This window comes from Oncorhynchus clarkii, chromosome 6 (genome assembly GCF_045791955.1).
Source record: "Oncorhynchus clarkii lewisi isolate Uvic-CL-2024 chromosome 6, UVic_Ocla_1.0, whole genome shotgun sequence".
Classification (NCBI taxonomy): domain Eukaryota; kingdom Metazoa; phylum Chordata; class Actinopteri; order Salmoniformes; family Salmonidae; genus Oncorhynchus; species Oncorhynchus clarkii.
The window spans coordinates 71,688,122-71,702,695 of NC_092152.1; the positions used below are offsets into that span (position 1 = coordinate 71,688,122).

The following is a 14,574-nucleotide window of genomic DNA, read 5'->3' on the forward strand; positions in this document are numbered from 1 at the left end:
CCGAGCAGAGGGAAAATGAATCAGGCTCACCTTTAATAGCTGCAACATTCTCAAGATGGAGGGAGAGATATTTCTCAGGACAGTACAAGAGCACTCGCCTCTTTAAGATCCCTTCTAAACGCCCTTTTAAAACATTTCCCACCAATTTCCCCATTTCCCAACATTCCCAACAAAATAATTACAACACACAACGTTTCACAAATTGTATGGTCTACCTCACATAAACCTGCTTGTTGACAAAGTCAAAGAACTGAAACATGAATGATTTATCTTGTCTGCTTTCACATCACACCCATAAATTCAGGATTAGAGGTGCAGTTAGTGGCCATAGAGGGATAGTTCCCACGTCGTCAACCGCAGCAGACTCTCCCACCCCTCTGGCCCTTAGGGCAGATGTTCTCTAGGTCCCCAGCCTCTCCCAGTTACCCCAGTGGGAACCTTTCTTCTGCGGCTACTGTGGAGTCAGGACAGGAGCAAGGCGCACACCAGCCCCTGTGCAGGGCAGAGGGAAAGGCTAGCGCCAGATGCCTCTGGGAAGTGAGTTCGCAGCGGGCTGTGGATTAGGAGGAGTTAGGGAGGAGAGGAGAGGCAGGGCCCACGGAGGTCCTCTTCCCAGGGGGAGAGAGAGAGTGGTGGCTAGAAGCCAGAGACATGCACATAGCTCACCAACACAGTCATCATTTCATCTATCTCCACAAATATATCTGTCTGTTTCAACAGCACCACCAGATGAATGATGTGAACAGGGTTTTAACATGATGCCCACCACATTAAAGCCTCTTTTTATAACCGCAATCTGTTTACTTTGGAGAACAAGATCCGTGTTTACTTTTGCGGTTCTTATTTGGAGGCATTATGTTGAACAAATCTAAGAAAATAGATGTTTACTATGAGAATGGATAGGATATAACAATTATAATAAGCTTATTATTATTTACTTTAATTATTTGCCATTTCCAAATAATTCATAGCTGTCAACAGCATTTTCAACCGCTTACCCGGTTGAGTGATTCCTTGAGGGAGAGCCAGGTACCACATGTAAATATGGTTCATTATTTTAAAGCAGGGACTTTTTGTCCTGCAACACGGTATTCCACAGCAGCACAGAGTGTACTGCAGACACCTTTCTGCTCCCCAACATGAGGAAAACTACTGCTAGTGTCTGAATATACCTGACCAGGCTGTAGCTGCTACCTAGTGACTGTAGGTCTGACAGGTCAGGGGTCAATTTCCCTGCAGAGGAGAAACAGTGTTATTCAGAAGACCACTGTACAGCAGGCCTCGCTGCAGTTCACAGAAAGCTTTATGATGCTTAAACTAATATTTGCAAAGCATGCAGCAACCAAATTAACAGCTGCCAAAGTTCTAACGAGGAACATTGGAAAACAGTGGCATGGTATGGGAATAGATAGAATTTACTTCATTTTGGAAAGCCACGAGCCACATGCATCAGCTCACCGCAAAGTCATTAGGTATTTTTAAGCTCAGATGAAAAACATGAACAAATACCACAAAAGGCCTCAACCCAGCCTCTTTGTTCATTCACATATGGCTTGGAAGAAGTAGAATGACACGCGGGTTGTGTGTTTGTCTAACGTGCCGCCGCCAGAGAGGGTCCTGGGAGAACAAAGGGGGCGTTGAGAGATGCAGGGAGACAGGAAACAGAGTTCATCTGAACGCACAGCATATCAGCCAAGGAGAAATAAGCAAGGCAGCTTGGCTAAGTGGAAATAGGCTAATAGGCTTCTTATGGGGTAGGAGGAACAGTAGTGTTGTACTTTTGTTGTACAGTAACAGACAGTGATGTTGTGTTTATTTGCCTTGGTAGCTCAGAGCTGTTGTTCAGTTTATTATCAGATGATTGTTTTGAGAGGTTCATGTTGTTGTTTTCCTTCCTAATTAGAGGTTCATGTTGTTGTTTTCCTTCCTAACCAGAGGTTCATGTTGTTGTTTTCCTTCCTAACCAGAGGTTCATGTTGTTGTTTTCCTTCCTAACCAGAGGTTCATGTTGTTGTTTTCCTTCCTAACCAGAGGTTCATGTTGTTGTTTTCCTTCCTAACCAGAGGTTCATGTTGTTGTTTTCCTTCCTAATCAGAGGTTCATGTTGTTGTTTTCCTTCCTAATCAGAGGTTCATGTTGTTGTTTTCCTTCTTAACCAGAGGTTCATGTTGTTGTTTTCCTTCCTAACCAGAGGTTCATGTTGTTGTTTTCCTTCCTAATCAGAGGTTCATGTTGTTGTTTTCCTTCCTAATCAGAGGTTCATGTTGTTGTTTTCCTTCCTAACCAGAGGTTTATGTTGTTGTTTTCCTTCCTAACCAGAGGTTCATGTTGTTGTTTTCCTTCCTAACCAGAGGTTCATGTTGTTGTTTTCCTTCCTAACCAGAGGTTCATGTTGTTGTTTTCCTTCCTAATCAGAGGTTCATGTTGTTGTTTTCCTTCCTAATCAGAGGTTCATGTTGTTGTTTTCCTTCCTAATCAGAGGTTCATGTTGTTGTTTTCCTTCCTAACCAGAGGTTCATGTTGTTGTTTTCCTTCCTAACCAGAGGTTCATGTTGTTGTTTTCCTTCCTAACCAGAGGTTCATGTTGTTGTTTTCCTTCCTAACCAGAGGTTCATGTTGTTGTTTTCCTTCCTAATCAGAGGTTCATGTTGTTGTTTTCCTTCCTAATCAGAGGTTCATGTTGTTGTTTTCCTTCCTAACCAGAGGTTCATGTTGTTGTTTTCCTTCCTAACCAGAGGTTCATGTTGTTGTTTTCCTTCCTAACCAGAGGTTCATGTTGTTGTTTTCCTTCCTAACCAGAGGTTCATGTTGTTGTTTTCCTTCCTAACCAGAGGTTCATGTTGTTGTTTTCCTTCCTAACCAGAGGTTCATGTTGTTGTTTTCCTTCCTAATCAGAGGTTCATGGGAATTATAGGCTGACTTGTATTGTATTGAATAGCCCCATAGGAGGCTATGTGTTCGAGCTCAAACTAGGTGGTTTAGACATGAGACCATATCAGTTACAAATGTAATATATTAGATCATTAAGGGTGTCCCTTTTTTAAGTTGGTTGATTCCCAAAACAATGAATTCAAATGGTTTTTGATGAAGGGATAAAACATTACATTTGCAAACGTTTACTTGATTCAGACAATTCCCTTTATACAGTTCACATTTGATTCCCAATAGTTCTGTTTTAATCATATAGGACTATACCTTGGAGACTAGTGTGCGTGTGCCTGTGTGCCTGTGTGCCTGTGTGTGTCATTCCCATAGTCTGTTAGGACGGGGAGTTGGTTTTGCATGTCGTTGAGGGCCCAGAGACTGCATGTCAGCCCAGGTTGCCCAGGTTTTATTGATTCATTCTGGAATAGTGAGATGTGAACAGGAATGCACCTTGCCCCACTTTAAGGCTGATGGCATGCAAGAGGAGATTGAGGAGACAAAAGTAAGAGCTATTCTGTGGCATGCAAGTGCTAACATGTCAGCTGTTAGTTCCTTTACACACACATAGAAATGGAAGAATTCAAAGCATCCAACTGGCATGTTATTGTTTAATTAGAGGACTATGAACCACGGCTTGAATAGAGGCACTGAGCACTGCATGTGTCATATCTGTCCATACACTGCATGTGTCATATCTGTCCATACACTGCATGTTTCATATCTGTCCATACACTGCATGTGTCATATCTGTCCATACACTGCAAGTGTCATATCTGTCCATACACTGCATGTGTCATATCTGTCCATACACTGCATGTGTCATATCTGTCCATACACTGCATGTGTCATATCTGTCCATACACTGCATGTGTCATATCTGTCCATACACTGCATGTTTCATATCTGTCCATACACTGCATGTGTCATATCTGTCCATACACTGCATGTGTCATATCTGTCCATACACTGCATGTGTCATATCTGTCCATACACTGCATGTGTCATATCTGTCCATACACTGCATGTGTCATATCTGTCCATACACTGCATGTGTCATATCTGTCCATACACTGCATGTGTCATATCTGTCCATACACTGCATGTGTCATATCTGTCCATACACTGCATGTGTCATATCTGTCCATACACTGCATGTGTCATATCTGTCCATGCATTGCATGTGGGCTGATCCCCTCCCTTGGAGGGAGAGGCCCTATTGTCAGCAGTAAATACCTTTAGTGAGAGGTGTTTGATTTGATCCCACTGGGCGGAGCAGGGAGGGCTTGGCAGGTTGGAGTGATTGTTGCCTGCTCACTGAGGCAGACCCTCTTGAGCAGATTCCGGGGTGACAGTCGGTGTTGCCCTCACCCGCCCTCTCTGTCCCTCTCTTTCCTTACCCCCCCTTCTCTCTCTCTCCTCTCTCTCTCTCTCTGTCGCCCTCTCTCTGCCTCTATCCCCTTCCTCTCTCCTTCCTTCTCTCTCTCTCTCTCTCTCTCTCTCTCTCTCTCTCTCTCTCTCTCTCATGCTGCTCATCTTCAGTGTCTGTGGGAGAGCCAAATTAAAAGCAGATTCTCATATCACTCCGTCACATTGAGCTGCAGGCCTCATGAATCACAATCAATTCGATTAAGCAGCCTTCCCCTGTTCCCCCTCGCCCCCCTTCCCAGCCCCAACCCTGGGGGTTGCCCTGTCACTGCTAAACATCTGTATTTATTTACACAATCACACATCTAACTAACTGCTTCCCCAACGTGCCGCTCCCCGCAAAAAAAATCAATTAATGCTTGTTTGTAAATGTCAGAACAGTGTTGGGTGTTTTATTGGAGAGAAAACAGCATTGTTGTAAATTGCATGTTACCGTTGTGGGGTGATGCTTGGTGAGCTTTAGGCCCTGCTGCTGCTGCCAGCTCCCTCGGTGGCTGCTGCTGCTTCTGATTAGGACACATCATGATAACCCTGCAGGGCCAATGAGGGGGGGCAGGGACCTCCCATGTGACCATACACAAGCACTGTGGCAGGGACGGATGCGGTCCTTTGTCCCAATGGATTGGTAGCATCTAGCAGCTCTTAGCAACCTCCTTCTAGCCCAGGGTCAGGCTCATTTCTGCTCCCAGCTCCAAGTCCCAACACTGACAGACAGAGCCCTGAGTCTGGTTCTGAATCTGGGTCTGCTTAGCCCGTCAACACTCCGTTCCACACTCACACAAAGCCACCAGGATGTTATAATACTGTTTAGAGGAGCCATAGATTTCCCTTTCATGGCCTGCTGGTGCAGATACAAACTAGAGAAGAAGTGCTCCTCCTCGTCTTCCGCCTGGCGAACCAGAACCCAGGGCTTCACGGGCCTCATCTCTAATGAACTGATTGAAGTGGTTTGTTTCCTGGCGCTGGTGTCAGGGTGGCGGGCCGTGTTGTGTCCCCCTCCTCGTAAGAGGCTCACCTCTGCCCGTATGCATGCATGCCAGTATATAAATTGCTGAATCAGTGTCAGTGGCAGAGTAATGGCACGGGGGGCATCGTAAATTAGAGCGAGCGATCCCAAGGCGCAGACACTGGCTGTCGTCTCTGAGTGAGCACTACGCTCCTGCCCTAATGAATACCTTCATCTGGCCCGGCAGTCAGCAGATTGGCCTACGTTGATGGATACTGTCAGCCCCACGCCACACCACATTTCATTGCACAATAAACATGGCTGTCAAAACCAAACAAAGTGAAATCAATTCATCCTGTACAGTGAGTGCGTGCTAAATGAAATGAATGTACTGTGGGGACGGTGACAGCAGAGGTAGTGTATTATTCCTGAATCCTGACAGCGTAAAGCAGGGAGGTAAAGACATACAGTGGGGCAAAAAAGTATTTAGTCAGCCACTAATTGTGCAAGTTCTCCCACTTAAAAATATGAGAGAGGCCTGTAATTTTCATCATAGGTACACTTCAACTATGACAGACAAAATGAGGAGAAAAAAAATCCAGAAAATCACATTGTAGGATTTTTTATGAATTTATTTGCAAATAATGGTGGAAAATAAGTATTTGGTCACCTACAAACACGCAAGATTTCTGGCTCTCACAGACCTGTATCTTCTTGTTTAAGAGGCTCCTCTGTCTTCCACTCGTTACCTGTATTAATGGCACCTGTTTGAACTTGTTATCAGTATAAAAGACACCTGTCCACAACCTCAAACAGTCACACTCCAAACTCCACTATGGCCAAGACCAAAGACCTGTCAAAGGACACCAGAAACAAAATTGTAGACCTGCACCAGGCTGGGAAGACTGAATCTGCAATAGGTAAGCAGCTTGGTTTGAAGAAATCAACTGTGGGAGCAATTATTAGGAAATGGAAGACATACAAGACCACTGATAATCTCCCTCGATCTGGGGCTCCACGCAAGATCTCACCCCGTGGGGTCAAAATGATCACAAGAACGGTGAGCAAAAATCCCAGAACCACGCGGGGGGACCTAGTGAATGACCTACAGAGAGCTGGGACCAAAGTAAGAAAGCCTACCATCAGTAACACACTACGCCGCCAGGGACTCAAATACTGCAGTGCCAGACGTGTCCCCCTGCTTAAGCCAGTACATGTCCAGGCCCGTCTGAAGTTTGCTAGAGAGCATTTGGATGATCCAGAAGAAGATTGGGAGAATGTCATATGGTCAGATGAAACCAAAATATAACTTTTTGGTAAAAACTCAACTCGTCGTGTTTGGAGGACAAAGAATGCTGAATTGCATCCAAAGAACACCATACCTACTGTGAAGCATGGGGGTGGAAACATCATGCTTTGGGGCTGTTTTTCTGCAAAGGGACCAGGCAGGACTTCTGATCCGTGTAAAGGAAAGAATGAATGGGGCCATGTATCGTGAGATTTTGAGTGAAAACCTCCTTCCATCAGCAAGGGCATTGAAGATGAAACGTGGCTGGGTCTTTCAGCATGACAATGATCCCAAACACACCGCCAGGGCAACGAAGGAGTGGCTTCGTAAGAAGCATTTCAAGGTCCTGGAGTGGCCTAGCCAGTCTCCAGATCTCAACCCCAAAGAAAATCTTTGGAGAGAGTTGAAAGTCCGTGTTGCCCAGCAACAGCCCTAAAACATCACTGCTCTAGAGGAGATCTGCATGGAGGAATGGGCCAAAATACCAGCAACAGTGAGTGAAAACCTTGTGAAGACTTACAGAAAAAGTTTGACCTCTGTCATTGTCATGGGTATATAACAAAGTATTGAGATAAACTTTTGTTATTGACCAAATACTTATTTTCCACCATAATTTACATATAAATTCATAAAAAAATCCTACAATGTGATTTTCTGGATTTTTTCCCCCTCATTTTGTCTGTCATAGTTGAAGTGTACCTATGATGAAAATTACTGGCCTCTCTGATCTTTTTAAGTGGGAGAACTTGCACAATTGGTGGTTGACTAAATACTTTTTTGCCCCACTGTATATACTTTTCTCAACCAGGCACGTGTACAGGTATGTGTGTGTTAAAGGGGATATTTCAAGATTTTTTTTACAATGATGCCTTTTATCTACTTCCCCAGAGTCAGATGGACTAGTGGATACCATTTGTATTTCTCTGTGTCCAGTAGGAAGGAAGGTAAAGGTAGTTTCGCGAGCCAATGCTAACTAGCGTTAGCTAGCAGATAACCATGGACATCCAGTCATTACGTTAGCAATTGTGCTAGCGCTAGTTAGCAACTTCCTTCAAACTGCACCCAGAGACATAAAAAGGGCATCCACAAGTTCATCTGATTCTGGGGAAGTCGATAAGGGGCATTGCCAAAATCCTGAAGTATTCCTTTAAGGAGAGATAGTAGGTGAGAGAGGGTTTTTTGTCTTGTGTGTCTGTTGAGAAATAGGCTTTTTACCTGAAGTTGGAGAAGAAAGGCTGGGCTCTAGAAGAGCTTGTTGACCGGGGTCTCTCCCCAGGGCTCTGAAGGAGGATGATCATATGAACAGTATGGTGCAGGCCAGTCTGAGCCAGTCTATATCCATCAATGCACAGTGCAGAGAAGGCAGATGAGAGCGGGTCTGACCGTCAGATGCCTGATATGACTGTGGCTCTGAGAATGTTGCCTGGCGGAGGCTAAATGACAAGAGCTGATTCCCCAGGGCTCTGGCTGATGTACCGTGACGGTGTGAAGAGGCAAATTGCTCTGGCCTCCCAGATAAAGGGAAGCCTTTCTGGATCATAAATGTGTCGGTATGACTGTTAAACATGAGCTGGTGTAAATGGACTTGGAGGCCCTATATGGAGGCACAGCCCAGCGGGGGCCTGGGAGAATAAGGCCTCCTGCTGGACGTTCGGACCCCAGCCTAAGTCCCCCCTGAGTCCCAGCCAAGCCTCAGCCGAGTCCCAGGCCTCGCTCCTAGAGATCAGGCCTACCACCACAGGAACTCCATCCCCTTATCAGTCTGGACATGGCTGTCCACCCCCAGCCCAGCAGGATGTGTGTGTGTGTGTGTGTGTGTGTGTGTGTGTGTGTGTGTGTGTGTGTGTGTGTGTGTGTGTGTGTGTGTGTGTGTGTGTGTGTGTGTGTGTGTGTGTGTGTGTGTGTGTGTGTGTGTGCGTGTGCGTGTGCATGTGTATGTGTGTGTGTGCTGCGCATGTGTGTGTGCGCATGTGTGTTGTCTCTCACCTGCTGTTTCCTTAAACAGTCTCCTATAGATAGTTAAAGCTCTATCTAAAGTTGAGCCAGTCCTCTTCTCTCCATGTCTTACTTCAGGGCGTATCTCTGTACTGTGCTGAACAGAGCCAGTGAATGAGTCTGTGGATAGTGAATTAATCACAGAGAAGCGCTACACTCCATTACTCATTAACAGTTGGATTTTGTTGATCAACTGAAATAATACTAGAAATCAAAGTGCAGGTAACGTGTGCCAAGATGGAGGGCTAGTAGAAGATCCTAATGAGAACACTTCACATGTGGATGATGAAATATGCATGAGTCATCCTAAGCTTTCCTTTCCAGATTTTGGATCATTAAAGATGGATGGTAGCATATGGAAAGCTTTTTTTGTCTTATTTTTCAAGTCTTGTTTATCAACATGTTTTTGTTTGTTTAAATATTCATACGGCTTTTATTTAATTCTTTCACATCTTACATATAAAAGGAAGCAAATGGGAGGGGGCTTAAGAAGAAGAATGTTATATTAAGCACTTGGCAGAGTCTCTTCCCTCCTTGATTGTATTTTTCTTAGAAGGACTGCCTCACGCTCCATATTTGTTATTTAGCTTGGCATTCGTGCTTGTTTTAAAGAAACTTCTGGAACTTCAGTTTGAAACGTATGGGGCTGAATATAGAAGTGTGAATGCTTGTCGAGCCCCAGACAAAATATTTAACAGGCATTTAAGTCTGTTATGTGTTGATCCGTAGGGTGGCTCCCCTACTCTCACAATGTCCCCTTGTTCTACATTCAAAATATGCTCGTCAAATCCAGTTGTCAGAGCCAGTCTGGTCCAGTGGAAAGGAACCTTGAGAACTAAATTTACTTCACCTTGTAGTGTAGCACCAACCCTACCTCTGGTCTGGTCTCAGTCCAGCACCAACCCTACCTCTGGTCTGGTCTCAGTCCAGTACCAACCCTAGCCCTGGTCTGGTCTCAGTCCAGCACCAACCCTACCCTACCTCTGGTCTGGTCTCAGTCCAGCACCAACCCTACCCTACCCCTGGTCTGGTCTCAGTCCATCTCCAGCACCAACCCTACCCTATCCCTGGTCTGGTCTCAGTCCAGCCCCAGCACCAGCACCAACCCTACCTCTGGTCTGTTCTCAGTCCAGCACCAACCCTACCCTATCCCTGGTCTGATCTCAGTTCAGCTCCAGCACCAACCCTACCCTACCCCTGGTCTGGTCTCAGTCCAGCACCAGCACCAACACTACCCTACCCCTGGTCTGGTCTCAGTCCAGCCCCATCACCAACCCATCCCTACCCCTGGTCTGGTCTCAGTCCAGCACCAACCCTACCCCTGGTCTGGTCTCAGTCCATCCCCTGCACCAACTCTACCTCTGGTTTGGTCTCAGTCCAGCTCCAGCACCAACCCTACCCTACCTCTGGTCTGGTCTCAGTCCAGTACCAACCCTACCTCTGGTCTGGTCTCAGTCCAGCACCAACCCTACCCTACCCCTGGTCTGGTCTCAGACCCATCTCCAGCACCAACCCTACCCTACCCCTGGTCTGGTCTCAGTCCATCTCCAGTACCAGCCCTACCTCTGGTCTGGTCTCAGTCCAGCCCCAGCACCAATCCTACCCTACCGCTGGTCTGGTCTCAGTCCAGCACCAACCCTACCCTACCCCTGGTCTGGTCTCAGTCCAGCACCAACCCTACCCTACCCCTGGTCTGGTCTCAGTCCAGCACCAACCCTACCCTACCCCTGGTCTGTTCTCAGTCCAGGCCCATCACCAACCCTACCCTACCCCTGCTCTAGTTGGATCCCAGTCCAGCCCCAGTCTCAGCCCCAGTCTCAGTCTCAGTAGTAGTGATGACAGCCCATTGGGTATGGGGGGTTGAACGTGGCTCGTGGCAGTTGATTAATTGCTCGCCTCGCTCTCTCTTCTCCTTCTTGTTCCTACTCTGGTGTTTCCAGGGTGGAAAGCTCTGAATGGCTCTGGTACCGGAGCAGATAAACCACAACAGTATTATTGTTGGCCTACAGGAGGTGCCAGCACAGCCGAGGCACGGGTCTACAGAGAAGCCCGGGGGAGGAACAGCAACGAGCCCCACATCAAGAGACCCATGAACGCCTTCATGGTGTGGGCCAAAGATGAGCGCCGCAAGATCCTCCAAGCCTTCCCAGACATGCACAACTCCAACATCAGCAAGATCCTGGGTAAGCCTTTTTACTTTCTCTCTCTCTCTTCCAGCCATACCTCTCTCCTTCATCCAGCCATTACAGAGTCTGTTACAGTCTGTTAGCCTTCCTGTGTTAGATTATGTTAAAAAAAACAGACCAAGTTGGAAGGAACAGGATCGGATTTGGTCAGAAAGTCAGGAAACTGGCATGAAAAAAAAAGGTTTGTTGAAATTAGCATTCTTAGGGTTGTCAATGGGAATTTTGTCTCTCCCACAGACGCTGACAAAACAGTTCTTATAGGTTTGATACAATCAGTTTATTATTCAATTATGTTGTAGGCTTTTGTTAAAATTAAATGTTCCCTATTAAGCACAATGAATTGAAACCATAGCAAAAGCCCAAAAGCGTCTTCCCTTTTGAAAAGCCTGGTGTAATCCTCCTCAACAGCCCCCCCCCCCCCCTCTCTCTCTCTCGCTCTCTCTCTCTCTCTCTCCCACAAATCTCCCCTCAGCTGGGTATAAACACTAGGCTGTTTGGCTGTTGGCAATAGTGATAAACGTGTAGTGTTTAAACCACTATGTTAACAACAAGAAGAAACAGAACGCCATTCATGAAACAGTGGAACACTGTGGAGGCAAATTGCCTGACGGACAGAATCTAATACGTTACTGTTGGTGATGTGAGACCCAGCGGTCTGGCGGTCCAGAGCTGAAATCTACAGTCGTTCATTGATATGTAGAAAATATTTTTCTCCGTATAAAAAAGTCAGGTTTTTCCAACTGCACATTTGATTCAGACATGGTATAACTTAAAACCTTTGTAACAGTTTTAATCTCTTAATGGCTTTTATGCTCATTTAGGTGTGTTTAATTAATCTAGTGTGCTCTGTGCCCGCTGAAGCCCACTGTGGTTAATACCTGTCTATGTGGACATAAACATTTGTAGCCCGGTACCAGTGGGAGTGGGGGGGTGAGGCGGGGGTGGCGTGTTGTCTGATTCTCCACAGTGGCTCAATCAGCCCTGGCTTACAGATGGATTTACCACCATGTCACTGCCGTCAGTGTTTGTCATGAAAAATGACAGTGGTTAAATGGGTCTCGTCCCCACTGCACTGAGAGTCCATAGATCACAGCCTTTAAAAGTGGCGTCACCCAGGCAGGAGCAGGACACACTAGAGATCAGCTAGAGACTATTTACAGGCCTGGTGTAGTTTCTGTTAACTCACCCACAGCCCAGCCACTGGCTTCATGGGTTTACATGGTTACTACAGAGACCACAAAATAATATACTGTATCCACAATGGAAACTCCTATTTGCATTGATATATCTATTAATTCTTATTAACTAATTATTCCAAAGTCCTTTTTACACCTCTGTAGTGAAAATGTACGTTCAAAGTGTATGTTTTACTGATATCTGTGTGTCTGCTGTGTTACAGGCTCTCGCTGGAAGTCTATGACCAACCAGGAGAAGCAGCCGTTCTATGAGGAGCAGGCCCGTCTCAGTAAGATCCACCTGGAGAAGTACCCCAACTACAAGTACAAGCCCCGGCCCAAGAGGACCTGCATCATCGACGGGAAGAAGCTGCGCATCGGCGAGTACAAGCAGATGATGCGCTCGCGACGGCAAGAGATGAGGCAGTTCTTCACTGTGGGGTAGGTGCACAGTGAAGAACGCCAGGCTTAGAGCACAGGCGCGACACACACACACGTAGACACACAGCTAAATGACTATTCTGAAATCAGTTGGCTTTTTGCCTGAGAACAGACTCTCTCTTCACTGTGCTTACACTAAAGATTGTTGTAGTGTGTCTGTAACTTGTCACACTAAGCCCCTGACCTTGGAATCAACTAATTTCATCAACTCGTTAAATCATGTAAGTTACACAGCCCTCAGAATAGATGAATAACGTTTTAACTACTTTCCCTTTTCCGTAAAAAGAAAACGTGTTGTTTTTTTCTCCACGTGTAGTGATGACGGTGGTGATAGTTCGTCGTAGGCAATTTCCAACCGGTTTGCGGAGCATTAATGAAACCCCAAGTCAAACACATTTCCTCATCCACTTTACTGTCAAGTGCTTTTTAATAGTAGTGATTTATCAATTTGAGACAATAGCCGACAGCTATAGCAGAGAAAGAGATGCCGACAGTATTACAAGATATAAAGCATAAGTATAGGTTTACAGAGGGCTGGAGGGCAGCTGTCTGGAGTTTAACTTCTTAATTTACTGTGTGTGGTCAGTAAGGAGAAGGCTTCTCCAGGTGTTCCCTCATCACCCGTAAGCTATACGATCACTGGAGTATCAATCACTGCTAAAACACCAGATGAGAGAGAGAGAGAGAGAGAGAGAGAGCGCACTAACCACCAATCGGCTTTATGTTACCAATAAACTGGGTGCCGTTTCAGAACGACTCAGAACGGTGCTTTCTGGACAACTGTTCTCCCAAATCATTTTCACAGAACCATTGGCTGAGAACACACCTCTGTGGAGAACAGTTAATCCAGCTAGCTCTCTCAGTTTAAGTGCTGGAGTGGAGGTGTCTTTAGGGTTGTCTCGAGCAGCACACACACTGTCAGCATTCTTTCCATTTGCTCATCCCATGTGATTCTAATTGTTTTCCTTTATATATATTTGAAGTAAAGCCTTTTTACTTCAAATAACACAGAACTGATATTGTTAAGAGAATTAAGTCTGGATTATAACGATGAAACAGGAACAAACTTGCCTAATAGTCTCTCTCTCTCTCACTGTCCTTTGTTTTCTCCCTACAGGCAACAACCGCAGATCCCCATCAGCACCAGCGCCGGCGTGGTCTACCCTGGGGCCATAACCATGGCAACGACCACACCCTCCCCTCACATGACGTCGGAGTGCTCCAGCGCCTCAGCAAGCCCGGAGCCGGCCATTCCCGTCATCCAGAGCACCTACAACATGAAGATAGAGCCCAGTGCCATGTTAACCAATGACCCCATCATCAACAGAGAGGTAGATGAGATGGACATGTATGAGGACTTTGACGAGGAGCCCAAATCGGACTACAGCAGTGAGACTGAGACACTGGAGCCCATCGTCAGCGCCAACTGAGGCCTCTCAACACCTGAGCCGGGACATACACACATTCGTACTGGAGAACCATCCCCAGGGCGGAAGACTGACTGAAGGAGGAGAAACAGAAGAACAAAAAAATACAGAACAAAAATAAATGGTTCTGTTGATGCATCATTTAGGAGCCTGCATGCATATGTGGCTCCGTCAGAATCAACAGCTAAAGGTCTTAAATGTTTCTTACAGTGTGTGAAGCAGTTTGGTTTAGTTCCTTTTGTTTTTTATTATCTCATCTTTTATTTTTTGTGTTTTGTTCATGGACATTTACACAATTAGGTTATTGCCCATACAACTTTGGATGACAGGACTTGAAATGTAACGTTTGATATGAACCCATAATTCTTAGTCTTACTTTTTTTCTTATGATATATATATATTATTTTTTTTCTCTTCAGTTAAATGCTTTTAATAGATTTCATTACTGTTTTTGATGGGAGTTATATATTCTCACTCAGGTATGCTGTGCCAGCCAACAGCGTGTGAATGTTTTAAATACGAATTTATTTGAAACTATTTAGAAAACAAAATATTTGGAAATTCCTATTAACTAAAAACAAACAAACAGAACAATTCCACAATTCTGGGACATAATCAGACTCCCTTATTATTAATTGTATTAGTATTATCATTATTATAATTATTATTGGTATTAGTAACATACTGTACAATTTTGTGCAGATGTGCCAAACGTTTCAAGGTTTTTATCTCTTAAATAATTTGTTTGAGTCTCGGGGGAGAGACT

General features: G+C 45.4%; 1 protein-coding gene across 32 annotated transcripts in view; it reads left to right on the top strand.

Annotated features, from left to right (window-relative positions):
* Positions 1-13,930, top strand: part of LOC139411565 (transcription factor SOX-6-like) — a 186,495-nt gene extending 172,565 nt beyond the window's left edge. For 16 of the 32 annotated variants that reach the window (XM_071158083.1, XM_071158073.1, XM_071158070.1 and 13 more), the window contains 3 exons: positions 10,520-10,762; positions 12,165-12,381; positions 13,499-13,930. In XM_071158083.1, coding sequence (XP_071014184.1) covers positions 10,520-10,762; positions 12,165-12,381; positions 13,499-13,811 — 773 coding nt within the window. In that variant the 3' untranslated portion in view covers positions 13,812-13,930. The remainder of the gene's footprint in view (positions 1-10,519; positions 10,763-12,164; positions 12,382-13,498) is intronic. The other 16 variants (XM_071158086.1, XM_071158084.1, XM_071158072.1 and 13 more) reach the window with 3 other exon arrangements.
* Positions 13,931-14,574: the final 644 nt, after the last annotated feature.